Source organism: Haliotis rubra, unplaced genomic scaffold (assembly GCF_003918875.1).
Source record: "Haliotis rubra isolate DU_JTF1 unplaced genomic scaffold, ASM391887v1 Scf10, whole genome shotgun sequence".
Taxonomy (NCBI): domain Eukaryota; kingdom Metazoa; phylum Mollusca; class Gastropoda; order Lepetellida; family Haliotidae; genus Haliotis; species Haliotis rubra.
The window spans coordinates 1,478,840-1,497,463 of NW_025764892.1; the positions used below are offsets into that span (position 1 = coordinate 1,478,840).

At 36.3% G+C, this 18,624-nt stretch overlaps 1 protein-coding gene across 1 annotated transcript in view; it reads right to left on the reverse strand.

Moving 5' to 3' along the window:
* LOC124253721 (mutS protein homolog 5-like) overlaps positions 1-18,624 on the reverse strand; it is a 69,558-nt gene that overhangs the window by 12,242 nt on the left and 38,692 nt on the right. Inside the window, 10 exon segments of the mRNA XM_046687572.1 lie at positions 410-472; positions 1,012-1,150; positions 1,383-1,428; positions 1,777-1,859; positions 3,079-3,114; positions 7,193-7,221; positions 7,223-7,303; positions 12,816-12,937; positions 14,047-14,127; positions 16,327-16,407. Coding sequence (XP_046543528.1) covers positions 410-472; positions 1,012-1,150; positions 1,383-1,428; positions 1,777-1,859; positions 3,079-3,114; positions 7,193-7,221; positions 7,223-7,303; positions 12,816-12,937; positions 14,047-14,127; positions 16,327-16,407 — 761 coding nt within the window.

Genomic DNA, 18,624 nt, shown 5'->3' on the forward strand with positions numbered 1-18,624 from the left:
CAATATCATGACGGAGACACCAGTAATGGGCTTCAGACATTGTGCCCATGTGGGGAATCAAACCTGGGCCTTCAGGGTGACAAGCGGATGCTATAACCATCATATATATCAGGCAACCCCACCACCCAGTCTGCAACATGAAGCTTAATCATGAAACTATCTCCCATTATATCATCATACACCATGTCAAAGCTTTCAGACATTGATATACAAACCATGATAAAAAAAACAAGTACCAGTCAAGAAATTCATTATGAACAAGAAGTTTATTTCACACAAAAAGAAATGTTTTGATATCACAACAGTTTCAAAAGCATATTAAGATTACTTTTAATCTAAAGAGCTCTAAGAGACTTTCATCCCTGACATTTTCACACCCAGCTAACACTTGTTCAGTTATCCAGTTTACCTTATACAAGGCTTGCCAGTCCCCAACAGAAGCCTGAGCCTGCAGCATCCGTGTTATGATTCTCTGAAAACATGAAAATGACCTTCCTAAGTATTGTTGTTCAATTCTAAGAAAAATACCTAACAAATACATGCAAAATCATTGAGTGGGTATATGTAAAATAAGCCTCATTTTAGCAATATGGTACATACAGAGTTATATATGCAAGAAACGAACGTTATTATTCAAGAAAACAGGTATTGCATCACAGTATATTGTTTGTTGTTTAGCCCCACACTCAGCAACGCTTCCCATATAACGGCAGCCTGTACACAATTAAGGCTTGAACAGAAAATCTAGTGACTGATATTGTGAACAATGATGAACACTGTCAGGATGTGATGACATCGCTATTAACCAAGTCAAGCCTGACGACCCAATGTATTTGGGCACCTTTTAAGCCTTATGCATATGTTGCTGGGGATTAATTTTAACCTGTAGTTATGAAGGTGTCTGCAAGTCTACATTGTGAATGACTTTTTGCCAATAAATGAATATGTCTCTGAGTGTGGGGCTAAATCTCAAAAAGGAATTTGCTCTTGCACACGATCCGTAATACCTACTGGTACATTCTTGATATGCTTAAGACAGTCAGACAGGGTAGTGAGGACCTCTATGTTCCTGGCATGCATAAAGAACTCTATTGCAGCGTGTCTCTGTTTCAGGATGTCCACATTCCGCAGAGGTCGCAGGAACCACAACCTACAGGACACACCCTCAGTACTAATGAACTCACATACAAGATATAATATGTTACCGTATATTACCGTAGATAAGCCGAATTTTGAGGACCAAAAAAAGCAGTCTGTAGAAGGGGGTCGGCTTATCTATGGGTTACACTTTCGTCAACATATTTCCACTGGTACTTTTTGGGTCTATGTGTGAAGTAGTTCCAAGACTTTTTAAAATACTCATGCCTGTCTGCCTCACTCACCTTAACATTTTGCTGCCTATTTGAGACCTGCATCTGTTTAGGATGCCTGAAAAATGAATAGTGAGTGAGTATGGTTTTAGCAATATTTCAGCAAAATCGTGGCGGGGTACATCAGAGCTTCACACATTGTACCCATGTGGGGAATCAAACCCCGGATCGTCACCATGACAAGCAGACGCATTAACCTTTAGGCTACCCCACTGCCACTGAAAGGAAAAGCAACATATGCTCATGTGTAGTGACATCGGATGTCGCAAGATATCCAGTCTTCTGTCAATACTGATACAGCATTTTCTTATATGAGGATTAAATAAAAAATGTAACAGTAAAGCTTTTCAAGGATGTATTATAAAGAGATGAAATAGTGTTGTCCACGAATCATGTTCATACCCACCAAACAGACTGAGGCCCTCCTTGGCTCCTGACCCAGACTTGTAGACAGAGGGGTGGGCCTCACGGTAGAAGATCTGCAGAGCACTACATCAGCACACAGACATAAAAAACTTAGACAACCACAATGAGAAAAACATAACAACAAACGAAGGCTTTATCTAAATCATTCTTAACACTGTTTGCATTGTCCCGCTGCCCACCACACAGAAAATCTGTTGCAATTAAGATAACTCAATAGTTATGTAAGACATGAGTGGGTGGGTGTTTGTTAATGCTAGTCTGAGCCACATTCCAACTGTGTGATAAATCAAAGACATCATGGATTCTTGAAACGCCACACACAGGACAGTGGTAGCATAAGCTGCAGTCTACCAGATGTGAATGCTAGTAGAAATGAATTTGGAAGCAGCTTTTATGGTGGATCGTTATATCAAAGAAAATTTTTGTTTGTTGTTTAACACCACACTCAGCAATATTCCAGCTGTATGGTGGCAGTCTGCAAATAATTGTGCCTGGACCAGAAAATCATGTGATCAACATCAATCTATGCAATAGGGATATGATGACATATACCAACCAAGTCAATAAGCCTGACCACCTGATCCTGTTAGTTGCCTCTTACAATAAGAATATGTTTCTGAAGACCCATTATAACCCAGATCTTCAAGGGTCATAAGACAATTAAATGACTGACACATGACTGCATCATACAAAGCATACATCTGATTAAATGAAATCTCCACAATTTGAGTCATCTCTACAATGTCTGTGAATGAGTGAGGGGGTTTGATGCTGTTTATAACGGTGTGCCGCTTTTATCATGGCACATCAGCTTTTGTGGGAGGAATGCCTAAACTAATATATGTCACAGACTTGCACTACTTTGGTAATAACCTTCGAGCACCCTTGGTGCTGACCAACCCAGAAACAACAGGGTATACAAGGATACAAACTCACAATCACAGGCATTCCCAAGGGACAGAACTCTGCACAGTGAATTGCAGTGCCTTTGATGACTGGCCCACTTGCCACCATTTCAGGAAAGAGTGTGCCTTTATAAATTAGCATGTTGCCACTCATACTTGAACTTGAAAACCAATGGTGATGTGAGAACAAAAATATAAGTGCACACTGATCCACTGACTGGGGTCATTTATATTAACCAGTACTCGCTTTCAGGATAGAAGAGGCATAGTCCTATAACAATAGCCTCATTGTAAGTTGTTATAATAATAATAATACTAACGAACATTTATATAGCACTAAATCCAACCACTAAGTGGGTGCTCAAAGCGCTACTGACCTGTAAGTAATGTCATCTATTATCATCTGATCTTCTCTGCAATAAAGATCGAAAAACATTTAACTCATTCATTTCAAAACAATTGTCAATCTTTTTAAGTCTATTTTGGTTATAATGAAAAATTATTCACACAAAATGGAAAATAAGGCCTAAAAAAAAATGTTGTGCTTCCGATTACCCACTGACCCTTGAATTCTGGTGCCGACCTTAGTTTTTTTAAGTGGTATGAATAAAATAAGCTTTCAGATACCATTGTTTTTTCCCAGCACCACATCAGTCATTCTAATAGAGAAAGTCGACATGATGGCCGCAAGCTTGTTTGAATAAACAATTAAACATTGATAAATGTGTTATTAGTTCATACTTTACTTTAAAAATGTGAAAAAAAAGAATTCCTACCTACTTACCCTAAATTTCAAAGAGGTGTAATCGGAACCACAGTATTTTTATTTGGCCTTAGTAAAATCTATAAAAAAAATTATATATTTAGTCTTATCCTGCATACAACTCGAAACATGGCTACAAGACGATGTAAAAATGAGAAAATGAACTGTCACTTCCTGATCTTGCATGAGTATCTGTCTCACTGGTAGGGAACTTGGTTACAGTGAGAGTGGAGTCTGTGATTTTTGCGACAGAAACTTTATCACTTGTGACAGATTCTTTGTGATTTGTCACAGAGTCTTTGCAATGATATGTGTTATAATAAGATAAAATGGTAATTATAGCTTTATTTTGTGGTATTAAAGACTATAAGTTTCCAAATCAACACATAATATCATCTTGCAACTTTATAATTTACTTAAATAAATCTAGCAATAGCATATATATCATTTTTATCATAATTAGAAATGAAAGTCATTTTGATGATAAATAAGAGTAAAACATCAAGATTAACAACCCTCAGAGAACTAAATATCCAGAGCGAATTATGTCAAGTTTTCCTCATGAAATTGTGTCATATATATCAATATTTCAACATCAATTTCACTAAAATAATATTTTAGAAATGTCACAGAGTCTTTAACACTGGTAACAGTTAATTTGAGATTGAAATATGATGGTAACGGAAAATTATTATCATTTTGTGTTCATTCAGGATAAGTCAATATGGTGTTCTGTTGGATATAAACATTTCCTTGGCCAATAAATGGTGTGCATCGTGTAATTTCAAGTCGCCCAAAATGAACAAGTCATAAGATAAGATGATTTCTTTATTATCTCAAAGGAAATGTTGTGTGCATCATGTACAGTTCTCCAGTCTATATAACATTTTTAACAAGTTCCTGCAAGTATTTGCACGTCACAATATCATTACTTCTCGAAGTGGAACCCATACAAATGGATAGTACAAAGCCCCATTCACAATGCCTAACTCGCATAGTCTGTACAAAAACAATTATTTTCAGAAGAAGACAATTTAGTCAATGTCTTCGATGATGATGATGTGATCTACACATTGTTGTACATAATGATGACTATCTGTCAATCATAAATAGACTTCATAATGTAAAGCGTTGTTTCATGTAACACACTATGTGAATAAACACTACAAGCTTGAGGGATAGACTGCGTTTTACATTCCTGTTCAAGTGGCAATTCATGGCTATTTTAATCTCATAAGTGGATTAATTGGATTGGTTTTTATTGAACTATATATTTCCGGAATATTGAAGTAAATCTAAGCATGGAGAAAACTATGCCAAAAAGGAAGGTATTACAGGTCCGCCTTACAGCAAATTTATGCCAGGAGATTTTCAACCAAAGTGAATCGATTCTGCAAAAGTCTATATAAGTAATTCACGTAAAATTCATATGCTTCATGGTGGAAATAAAAGCATGGGACATTATTCTTGACCACTTATGATGTTCTAGTCAACATTATCCTGACATGGAACAGTTTAGAGACCAAATATGAAAATTTTATATTGAGTTTAAATCACCTTGAATTATAGGTTCAAACATTGAGATGATCTGTAGACACGACAGATACATAAATAGGAACGTCCAATTCCAATTCATGAACAAGATTTAAGACATTGTGTCCCCTCAATTCCATTTTAGTGATTGTGAAATATCTGTGACCATGAATGAATTTTCCGTTACATCAATTTCATAATCACAAATTTTCTGTCACAATAGAGCAGTTCAGTGTTTTCAATATTTGTCTTCTTTTCGCTGATTAAACAGCACAAGCTTCTTTATAGTGGACGATAAACCCAATCAGAATGCTGACTTTGCATGCTACAATAATTTATTCAATCTCTTTTTCCAAATACAGTCAAATCCCGATGAGTCGAATGCCGGTGTCTCGAATATTATGCATAACTCGAAGTACCTGTCGGTCCCGACCATTCCCTGTTATAGTTGTCATCATTTGAATACCGGTTACACGAATTCGTCTCATAAATACACACGATGACTCGAGAAAGAAATTTGGTCCCATGAGATTCAAATAACAGCAATCTTGTATACATTAGCCGAAGTCAGTCAATGAGAAGTTGATTGGTGTAGCAAACTGATCCAATTAACAAACAGGCGCGGCTCACACCTTTCCGCCATTGACGGGTGAGTTCAAAAGGCAGATTAGTGATTTTACGGAATCACTGTCTGTGCTAATCAGACTGGAACTGATAAGGTGCCCCTATTAGTGATGGGAAAATCATTAGATAAACAAATGCTTAGGTGGAGGAATTAGGACTGGATCATCTTTTTTTCTACCCTCATAGACATACCTATGTCTCGAATACATCGATAAGTCGAATGTATTACTTGGTCCCCAGTGATTCGACTCATCGGGATTTGACTGTATATCAATTCATTATAACAAAAATATGAAAATCTTAACAATTTATGACTTTATATGATTATCAAGGGTTTTCAGAGTAATATAGCTATATTCATTCCTGAAGGAACATAGCATTGAGGTATAACGTTGATTTTGGATGTCTACAGACCTAGATTTACGAATCTCTCTTAGCGCAAAGATAGTCGTAAGTGCCATACATTAAAATTAACTTTTAGAGCTAAGATAGCTTCGAAAATCTGGGCCCAGGACACTTATTGTACCTTACCTTCACCTTGAGGTTGCTAAAATCACAAATACTCTGTCACAAATCATAAAGTTTCTGTCGCATAAATCACAAAGACTCCACACTCACTGTGACCAAGTTCCCTACCAGTGTGTCTGTGCATGTATGTTTTGTTTGTTTGTTGTTTAATCCTGCACTAAGCAATATTCCAGCTAGAAGGCGACAGTCTGCAAATAATCAAGTTTGGACCAAACAATCCAGTGATCAACAGCATGAACATCGACATATGCAATGGGGGTACAATGACATCTGTCACACAACAAGTCATTGAGCCTGACCACCCGATACCAGAATCTTGAAATATTTTTAAAATTACAAGACAGTGTAAACAAGAAGACAAAATACTCTTCATGAATATGTTTTGGCATGTATATATCTAAGCGGAAGGAGCGTATTGAAAGGTTTTAAAGTTCTGCTCCAGAACTACCAAAAGGCACCAGTACACCACTAGAACTATCTATGTGCCAAGTTTGGTGAAGAAATATTGTACGGTTTAAAAGTTCTGCTCCGGAAAAGAGCACAACAACCAATTTCAGTCAAAGTCAAACTAGTTGCCATGAAAATACACAAAAATATTTCATTCAAAATTACCGTAACTACCAAAGACACCAGTACACCACCAGACCAATCTATGTGCCAAGTTTGGTGAAGAAATAGTGAACGGTTTTAAAGTTCTGCTCCGGAAAAGAGCACTTAATTACCACCAATTTCAGTCAAAGTCAGACTTGTTGCCATGGAAATGCAAAATATATTTTATTCAGAATTTCAAAACTACCAAAAGACACCAGTACACCACCAGACCAATAAAAGTGCCAAGTTTGGTTAAGAAATAGTGAACGGTTTTAAAGTTCTGCTCTGGAAAAGACAAATGTGCACGGACAGATGGAGTCCATTTTAATACCCCCGCAAAACACGTTGCGGTGGATGATATGAAATCTGCTGAGTTCTGCTTTAAATAGATCTAAATGATATAGTAGGGTAAGACTCAGTTCCACCACATGCAGATGAAGGTGTTGTCTCACAGTGTGAAAATCTGTATGCCCAGCACCGGGCACCCTGATGTCAGAGTCTTCCAGTTCCACGCCCACACGAGCCTTCTCCAGGAACTTGAGCAGACCCCCTGCCGCCCTCACCTGCAACAACACCTGTCAAACTACGCAAAACATAATTATTTATGATGACAATAACCATCACAAAGAATTTATTAGTCAGGATGCGTGAACATCAAGTGTAAACATCATAGTGAGGGTGACAGACTAGGATTGACGCTGTACCCCCATCATCTATGCTGCTATATTTGTTTTAAACAACTGACCAATGCATGTTGTTACAGCAGCTATTGGTGGATATGGTTCATCAAGCATGGATATTTGGTAGGATTAAAGATACTGAGCACTGACAGGTAATGAACATAAGAAAGGGTAAGGGGGTACAATCTCTGACTGATGGACTGAAGGGGGAAGCTAGCTAAATGGTTGGCACAGATAATTAAATCAGTAATTCCCAAGCAGTCCAATGAAGGAGAATGAGTATACTCTAACACATCACATTACGGAAGTGGGGTGAATTGCTGGAGGTAACTGACAGTGAAAATAATCTGATAACTGCCTTATTGTTTCATAGCATCTGACTCCTTAATAAATGTCAGACTTTCTGTCACAAATGTCTATAACATCCTTTTCAACACAACATGAGTAAACAGGTATGCTGATAATACCACTAACAGTAACACAAAAACCATATCATGGCAATTATAAGTAATCAGGTCAAACCAGTGGTTGACAGCATGAGTGCAGATCCATCAACCCAGCAGGCACATCAACGTTGTTTCAACGTTGAGAATAGGTTGGTCCTCAACGTTGAAATTAGATTGAAAATAGGTTGTATATGAAAGTTTTTTAGACGTAGATGTCCGACGTGGAATCAACGTTGAAGTTTGACCTATTATCAACGTTGAAAAAAGGTTGTATATGAAAGTTTTTTAGACGTAGATATCCGACGTGGAATCAACGTTGAAGTTTGACCTATTATCAACGTTGAAAAAAGGTTGTATATGAAAGTTTTTAGGCGTAGATATCCGGACGATGGAATCAAGCGTTGAAGTTTGACCTATTATCAGCGTTGAAAAAGGTTGTATATGAAAGTTTTTTAGACGTAGATATCCGACGTGGAATCAAAGTTGAAGTTTGACATATTATTAACGTTGAAAATGGGTTGTTCCGTGGTTGTATATGAAAGTTTTTTAGACGTAGACATCCGACGTGGAATCAACGTTGAAGTTTGACATATTATTAACGTTGAAAATGGGTTGTTCCGTGGTTGTGTCTGGGAGGTATTACGCTTTCCTGTAAATAGACTCGCACTTCATCTTTAAACTACACTAAAGTAGCACCAAACTCATGCATCCAGCTAAAATACCCAAAAAGCTACCTGCAATAAACATTGTTCAAACATAAAATTGCAGTAAAAATATTTACCTGATAAAATACTTGGTTAAAATTCCACATTCAATATAATGTTCATTTAAGTTTTATGTCAGTTGGACGTATAATTCCAGTAAAAGAAAAGAGTATTCCAAATTAAAAACTATTTACTGTTGTATTGTTATCTTGAAAAGGTGGAAATTGTCCCGAGAAGACATTTTGTCTGAATTTCAGCTATTAGGCAGACCCTGAATAAACACAATGCAATTACTTTCACCATGAAAGGGATCCAAGATGAACAGGAACTATACCTGAAGACAGCACATAAAACCAGTAACTTTTTATGAAATCTTTATGAACACAAACGCACACAGAGAAACGTGGTTTAAAGCATAATGTAAAACATCACACATGACATAGTCTGTAGGTGATCTCTGTTGTGATAATAACACAATATCATCTGCATATAGCATTAAACTGACATACAGCTTCTCTTCTTTCTGCCACTCCCTGCCTGGCGGTCAGGTGGATACTTCAGAAACGTTCCTAACTCTTTCTTGAAATTTGCTTCGGATGCATTCCCATCTCATTCCCATGAGATAAGACACATTCTGAAATTTTATATTTAAATACATGAGTTATTTTAATATGGAAGATATATTGTCTTAAATGATTCAAGTATTTGTTTAATCAATCACTTGAAAGGTTCATTTCACTGCTGTAACTTGCCATGTGAACACATGAACAGCATCAATACAAAATGTGACGAAAAATGTAAACAATTTATATTTTTAACTAAAGGAATGGAAGTTTTCTTAAACATTTTCAAAGAAAATCCTCAATTGCAAGTTGATTATTCAATTAGACTATGAATTAGGATGAATTAGACGATGCTTTACTGTCATATATTATTTGCTATGGTCATGATGAAAATGCTGCAGTTGGTAATTAAATTACCAGAGATGATTGAATACAACCTTGTATTCTTAAAAGAAAACTTGCCGTTTTGCCCATCAACATTCATTCTTGACATCAAATTGTTTGACATTGTCCTGCAAAACAATGGAAGATTGTTGTTATTCTGTCAGATTGAGTTTTCTTTAGAGATTCTCGGAAACGATTGTTTCAAATTAAATAGGAGTTGTACTGATGTAGCAATTTTGCTAACAGGTGTCATAAATTGTAAGAAAAGCCATTTTACATTTAATGATAAGAAAACAAAATGGGTGGTGGTTCACAGGTCAAAGAACAAGTCTATTGTGGGAGGTCTTCCAACACCATTTATTCCCAAACACAAGGAAGTATGGATCATGGAGTTCTGAAAACAATAATGAGCTCTCATAAGTATACAATATATTCCCTATTATCTACTCTGTCTCTCTTTGTCATTTGTACACTCATAAAACTCAGATAAATAACTTCTTCATAATTCAGAAATGTTTACACTTAATCTCTTATAGGAACGCTTAGAAAATCTCTCATATAATGAATTATGTGTGCCTATAATATCTGCGACGTCATAACTATGCTTCTCTGAATCATGAACAATAAAATAATGAGATTAAACTCTACACTTCCAGAAATAATCTATCATACCCTGAATAATAAGACACTGAATAACATCTCTTACAACTCCAATCTACACTCAAAAAGACTTAAATGTACTCGTAAACAAACATCGCTGGCACACGCAAATTCTTGGAAACAGTGTATCTCTGACTCTCAATTCCAATAAATGGAAGTCCTACTCTATTTGACCAAAGGGGTGACAGGTGGCCAAAACATATTCAAATGTAGGTCATACACTGAAAATAACTCTGATTTAAAACACTACAAATATACACCTTCTCTCTAATATACTCGATAGATGATCTTGACAAGGGAACATGTACATAAAATGCTGATATCTAACAATACCTGTACTCTAAATAATGGACTCTTCCAAATCTCAGTATGTTTCACTGCACACACATTTAAATGCAAAATAATGAAAAACCTACACTTTGACAATAATAAAGAAACATCATATTCAAATTCTACAGCTGACCAAATACCTGAAGAGTGTGTCTCCCAGCAATAAACATCTATATATCTCTATAAATTTATGACTTCTGTCCTCTCGCGTGCTATCTTGCATCCAGCTCTTTTTACGTGAAAAACAATATAAAAGCCATGCAAGGAGTGCTCATTAAACTAAACATCTCGGGGAGAAATCATTGTCAAATTATTCTCTTACATGATCAGCCTTTGTGGTGGATATACTGGAAACAAGTGAAATGTTAAAAACTTGTTACCTTAGCATTGCTCCTTTTATGTGATCCACAAAATTGATGCCACCCAGTCTTCGAAGATGAGATTTCTGCAAATTCCATTAAAATTATATGTTATTTCATAATTAAATGTTCCTTACTAAATTACTTCTTTTGTATGGAAAATTTTAACCTTTAAGAGACATGAATCATCACATCCCTTCCAAACAAGTGTAAGAATGAAAGTCTGTGAGTGCAGTTTTGTTAATTGTCCCATCAAAGAATCATTAGTGAAGTTACACATTTTGTAAATAAATAAAAGTTCAAATAAATTATATGCAATTTCATCCTTAACAAAGACTTGCACAAGACATTTTGATGTGAATTTTCGTTGCATGATCTGAGAAAGATTTCCTTTCGCCATTCTCCACCCCACCCTCCCCCAAATAATATGCATATGTTGACATGGTTCAGAGCGTGCTCAATGCATAATTTACTGATAGACTTATTCAAAGCGAACAAATGTTCACAATAATGTGATGCAATATAAAACGTTGATAAATTCTATTCGATTTTGTATAGCTGCCCTTAGGGACCGTTCATAATGTATGGCTTGGGGTGATGATGATTTTTATGAAGAAGCATGTACAATGTGAATTACCCTCCCTCCCCGTAAACTGTATGTACGAAATAAGTGGCCAGCCCCACCATGCATGTCATGTACAATATCTATGACCCTCTCCCCTTCCCATAATTTCTAAGCATCATATTAAACATAGTGCGTGTGTAATGAAAATGCTGACCCCTTAGCTCCCCTGAACAAAATGGGTGACACCCCACCCACCCACCCACCCACCCCTTACAATCATCACCCCCACCCGCAGACATATAATTAAGAATGGTCCCTTATATTGATGTACTTCATTGATTATTTGAAAATGTATATTTGCAAAATTCAAATCAGGTGATGGGTGAAAGGAAATCTTATTCGATTATATAATAAAATGCCAAATATATGCATGCAAATATATTGAAAAATAACAAAACAAGTTCATGGAAAACACGGGCTTCCACTAAATTTTTGAGAAACATGTGCGTTACATACCGGGTACCCTTGTGAGATAAAACATGAGCCCTAATTCGAGTTTCTTGCTACATTGAACTGCTAGATTTAAACAACATTCCTACGTTTTCATTATACATGAAGGACATACTTACCAAATAAACACCAGCATGCCGTGAAGATGTTGAAAATAGAACGATATTATGCGTTGAACTTCGCCAAAGTAAACTGACAACGATCAGCTGCCTTTCTTGCGCGATAATTGTGCGCATGTCCGGATATGGCCAAGCGAGGCGATCTGGCATGTGTTTGAAAGCAAATTGTCGGGAATTATACAATTTTGACAGTTTTGTGGGAAAATATCAAATGTAATGCAATTCGGATAACTGATAACTTTATACCTAAAATCATTGATGTTTTCATTTTCAATTCGCGATTTACGTAATATTTCCGTCCGTTGATCGATACACAATCAAACAATATATAAGATTATATGTGTCACTAGCTTTCGATCTTGATCTTTTATGAAATTAATGTTCGAAATGATAGTTGCTAAGTTGGATACCTATTACCAATATGAATTATGTATCAAATTTGCCAAGGAAACAATTAGTTGACATTTTGTTGGTTCCTTACGTTGAAACAACGTTGGCAACTAAACGAATCTCGACTAACTTTCTTTGGTCGCATGATAAACGTTGAATCAACGTTTATGAAAGGTTGATCAACCAAACAACCAAAATTCAACGTTGATTCAACGTTGATTCAACGTTGATTCAACGTTGTGTGCCCGCTGGGAAGGTAATTGAGTGACTTGGTATAGTTTTATGCCTCTGTTACTCTATCAAGCGGCATCAAAATGGTCTTCATTCAGAGTACAAGAGTGGAAATTCAGATACTGGACACTCACCATGCAGACATTCTCAAAGGGCACAAGTGATGACATGTAGAGAGTGCGCTCCATGTCAGTGTAGTGGTCAGGTATTGTGGGGAGATTGAGGGACAGGATTCTTCGTTTGCAGATCGCAAGAGCTAAAGTACAAATCATACAAATCACACATATCACACAAGTCCACTTTCCTCTTAAGATTGGGGAATGAATAAAATAACTGAAAGAAAAGATATTGCTGAAATGTCTTAAACTTGCAACCATAATATGTGACTGGGCTTTCACTTCAACTCTCTTTTATCAATCAATATTGCCTTTACTACTGGAATAATTACTACGAAATGTATTTTAACACATTCAGCAGTGTGAACGTCATAGAGCATAAGAAATACAGGGAAGTAATTACTGAGGGTTTATGTGTACATGGGTAGAGGAAACTCATTCTGAATTCATTCTGAATTAAAGCTCCATGAAATGCTTTTGATATAATATTGTATTTTGACCATGGATAACTTATTCTTCAACAATATACACAGGTCCACACAGTATATGGTCAATACAGGCAGTATGGAAAGGGAAGTAACTCCTGCAGTTTTACCAGTAGTTCAGGCTGCGACACATTAAATGCCCATCAACTATAGCTGACTAAACAAGATAAATCTCCTGTCTGAGCAGAAACAAATTACTGAAAGTACATGTGCCTCCATACATATGAACTATGAACACTACATTTCACAGGACAGTGCAGTGCAATTGTGATATTTTGTCGTATGCCCTTGATAATATTCTTGAAATGTAAATATAATATTATATTCTCATGTGTTATTATTTTCACAAACATAACACAGTTCTAGTTAGCCCAGTTGTTCTGGAGTGTGACTTTCACAGTTTTATGTGAACTGTTAATAATATGTGGTTTCCATGTACAATAATTACAAAATATTTTGAAGTGAGCAGCTGTGGCAATTTTCTATAAACTTAAATACAGATATTGGTAAATTATATGACATAATTGTAGCCTTGTAATTTTGTGGTGTGTAATTTGGTGCAGTGTATTTTCAATTTACACACTGTCACTCACATACACCAGATTTATTTACAAAAGATTCCACAACATTTTTTCCTGGCAAAAAACACATTATAGAAAAATATTCTGACTTTTTCAAACATACATAGGTTGAGAGCAGAGTCTGTAAATTGTATCATTCCCTACAGTACTGACAATGTGTATTGCATCAGAATGTTAACATACAAAAGTCGACACTGGGTAGAAACTGCAACACTTCTGTATCCTCCTCCTCCTCTCCACTCCTCCCAACTTGCGGGGATGACACTAGGGTAGAGATAAATATTATACAGAAATGTGAAACCTGTTACATTCTCAAAGGCAAAAGAAACTGTGCTCATGCTATTATCAATCATACTGTGATTTATTTAGAACCAAATAAAACATTTTAAATTTCTTTCCTATTCATACAACACAAATAATGACCTGGAGTTTAACTGTACTGACATGAATAGGCTTTCTAAAGATATCTATTCCTGTTAAAGGATTAACAGTTAAATTTTTGTTTTCTTCATTAAAAACTTGCAGCAGTTAAAAGGGACAGAACATCGGAGTGGACTTCTAATGTTACCCTAATTTGTATTAAAAAGATATCAACATTATTAGTGACAGAGATAGCATGGTGTTATACCACTTTTAGCAATATTCCAGCAACATCTTAGAGAGGGACACCAGAAATGGACTGAATGCAGAAAATTGAATCTGGGTTTTCAGTGTTACGACTGAACACTTTAACCATTAAGCTACCCCACCACCCCATCAACACAATAAAGCTGTCCAAGGGTCATTCTGCCCACACATATTTAGAAACCTCATCAATCAATACACCTGTACAGTGGTAGCCTATACCACCTTAGAAGTTGACAGTTGGATCTCATCTTTTATATTATCTCAATCATTTTGAAGGTATTAGAAAAAAGTACCCAAACATTGCAATGAAAGACTGAAGAACATAAAACAATTCTTTTACTCTGTCTTCATTGATAAAACTTTTAAAATGTCACTTAACATAACATATCATAGTCACTGATTTTCATTTATTTACACAAAATGTATATGATCAGATCACAATTACTTTGGCCTTGTGCAGAGTTGTCAATAATGTTCTTGGTAAATACATCATTCAGATAAACTCACAATTTTCTTTATGTCACTATCAGAGAAAGAAAATATTGACAATAATATTTCGAATGCTATTTTCCCCTCTGTAAAAGTGCACAATGATGACTGGATTCCCTCCCTCATCATGTGATTATCACAAGATTGTTTTCATGGTCATTTTTTCATGCCATGAATCTCTCATGGTGACTGGACAAAAAATTGCAAAGGCTGAACAAAGAAGTCAAATACAAACAATTTATGTGTAAGGGGTGAAACGGTATACTGCAGTATTAGTAGAACCACGGTATTTTGCCTTCGGTTCGGTATACCGTAATGCAATCAAAAATTCGGTATTATCGGTTTTCGTACCGTCATTTATTAACCTTTTGAAACCTTTTCTAAAATGTCTACAAATCGAATCATTTTGTCAAAATCTATGCATTTCTTTGCCAGACGGACGCTATTTTCCCGGAAGTAAGTTCTCATATACCGAACCGAAAAGGACCGAACCGAAGGTCCTGTACCGCAATACGTACCGTACCTGTGTAAGCGCGCGTACCATTTCACCCCTATAAGGTACCATTCCAAATATATGGCTAGGGGGGTGATGATGATTTAAGGGGGGAAGGTTCACCCATTTTGTTCTTGGGAGGTAGGGAGGTCATCGATTTTGTACACATGTACTCGAGGAGGTCAGTAATTTTGTACACAGGACTATTAAAAAATAATGCTTAAAAATTATATGCATTAGGGCCCATTGTACATGCTTCTCAATAAAAATAATCATCACCCGACTAGGCATAAATTATGAACGGTCCCTAAAGAAAGGATGATGCTAAATTTATTCTGTGGATTTTACAAAACAAAAAAGCTGCATGTGCTAAATATTAAAGTGAAAGCTCTTTAATCAGGACTCTGTTGCCTTTCAGACAATCTTGCCGGGAATGTTTACATAAAGGATAATTACTCCGTGATCTGTTGCACAGAATTTTGTCAACAGAGACGATTTACTGGCAATGGTATCCCTCAGATTGAAGGGGTTTCATGTTATCCAAATCAGGAATGTCTTTCTTGGACATAGAAATAGCAACATGCCTGGATATCCAAATATTTCTGTTTTTTGGTTACACTAACACTGTTGTTAACACTTTAGAACTAAACATAATTAGCACAATGAAGTATAAAAATTACAAAAAGATGGTTCAAAGGAACCTTGATGCAACAGAGTTGTTGCATAAACATTTTTCAGCAAAGCCATAAACAAAACAAGGAAGTCAATTAACTGCGACTGTTTATGGAATGTCAAGAATGGATGCACACTAAAATACAAATCACAGACCCTTTAAGTAAGCTGTTAATACTGACGTGCTTGCTTGAGAAACTTCACCAAGCGCTCATCCTGTTTTGAACTTGCAACAACTTTCTCAGGTCTAAGCTGATGCAGGGCTAAATGAAAGGAGTCAAAGTATCATTTCATTAGCAACATCTATTGTCTATGTGACTATTCATATGATGTAACTTCATAATGCACCCAACACTACATCTCTTCATACGTCACCAGTTACAAGGAAATCTAATGAGTAATGAGATGTTTCATAATACTTCCTGCTTGATTCATTAAAATTAATTAATACCAATAATTGTACATTACTATTCTAACGAGTATTACATGAACATGGAACTGTGAGCATATATTGTAGAGGTGGATGGATCTTCAAGACATTCTACAATGTGTCTGGACATGTTTGATTTGATTGGTCAACAAGAGGTTTCAAATCACAATTACATGACTCCCATTAGAGCCGACAATATTTCTAGGAAAGGACTAAAGCCTTAGTTGACATCAGTAAAGGCCGAGTTTCAAATGGTGATACTAACAAATGTTATCATCAAAATGCAGAGTTGCACTGCCAAGAATATTCATTTGTGTCAGTAAACAGCATGGAAATGAATAGAGTGTTTGAGTGTGTGCATGCATAGTATTGCATACATGTACAAAAATGTACCAGTACTGGTGCCAACAATGAGCTTTAACTTTGAACTGTCAACTCACTTGTTACATCACAGCACATTGTCTGGAGAATAAGGTAATGTCATAACAGCATCAGGGAATTTATCAAGGATTATAAACTCTTGCTGGCAAGGTAGGGAAAAATTGTTATTTGTTTAAATATTTTTTATTCTTAAAAGTCCCTCTTTTCAAAGGATTATAAGTAGATCAATTCTAATGTTGTATTTTGAGACTGCATTCAATGCAATATAAGTATAACAACATTTTCCTATTAATTCATCCTGATATCAGTGAAATACCATAGTTCTACAAAGCCATAAAATAGCTATTTGTTAGATATACTCAAAGGCCTCAATGAGGCCACTTAATGTCAATGAAAGAAACGGGCAAGATTATTCAATATCTGAGGAAGGATTTGGCAGAGATCCTGCAGGGTAACTGTAGAATTTGGATAACATAGCATCGCTCCAGTTCATCACAGACATGTTCATTGGTGACAAATCAGGGGATCATGAGGGTCAGGAGACCACATTAACAATGTTCTGCACATATCATGGAATAATAATTCATACAAAATAGACACAACTTTGTCTTAATGAAAGGTTTGAGTCCTTGATACCTTAGGCTAGGATTTATCTTGAACATCTGTGAAATTGTATAGTCGTAACATATACCTATTTCAATGGTATGTCTGTGAGATGAGTTTTACTACTTTTGACTGGAGTCTTTCTCTAAGCTATTACTGATCATGCTGAAACTAATATTCTATAGAGAATACTACACTCGGTCTCATTACATACATAATATATCTGAAACTCATGACCTTCCTATGTTATCTGACCTACGCTCGCCGCCCGGTCAGATAACATAGGAAGGTCATAATTCATCGTGATAATTCGTGATGTAATGAGACCGAAAGTGTGGTATTTTATTTATTACCCACGCCTTACATGCATTAAATTGACAAAATAGCGTATTTTTGTTAATATTTTGGTTTCAAACCCAAACCGGTTTCATAAAGAGGTTGCGGAAGAGTTTTGTACTGTAGTACAATATTTGCATGACGCCACTGCAATGACGCCACTGCCTTGGTAACCGGCGACGCCACGATGCATGTCAGTTGTCATCGCCTGCGTACAGCCTCCTACAGTAAACTACTCTCCGTAGCACCCGTTTCTTGGTTTGCAGTTGCTTCATTCTGGCTAACATCACTGGTGGAAACATTGCGTTTACGTTTTTCGACGGGTATAATGTCTCAGTTCGACTCACAATTAAACAGCGACACGGCAACGTTCGCGATGTTTACATTCCCACAATGCATTTAGTTGTAGAATGAATGGATCCACGTATTTTTTATGAATGAAAAAATAGTTACGTCAGAATGTGACCTAATTGAGAGGTCATCGGTTATCCAATCAAATCGTTAGAATCTCAGGTCAAGTCGTTACGACACAGGTCAACGCAATACGACACTCGTGTGACGTACGAGATTAGTATGCAACTACCAATACGTTGACCTCGTGGGTAATAAATAATGATATTTTCCTAATATCTGAATCCTAATATATTGCTTGTAGTGGTGTGACGAAACCCTGCATCAAGTTGACTTCAATACAATTTATGTAGTCCATGTGTGCTTGTCACGGACATAT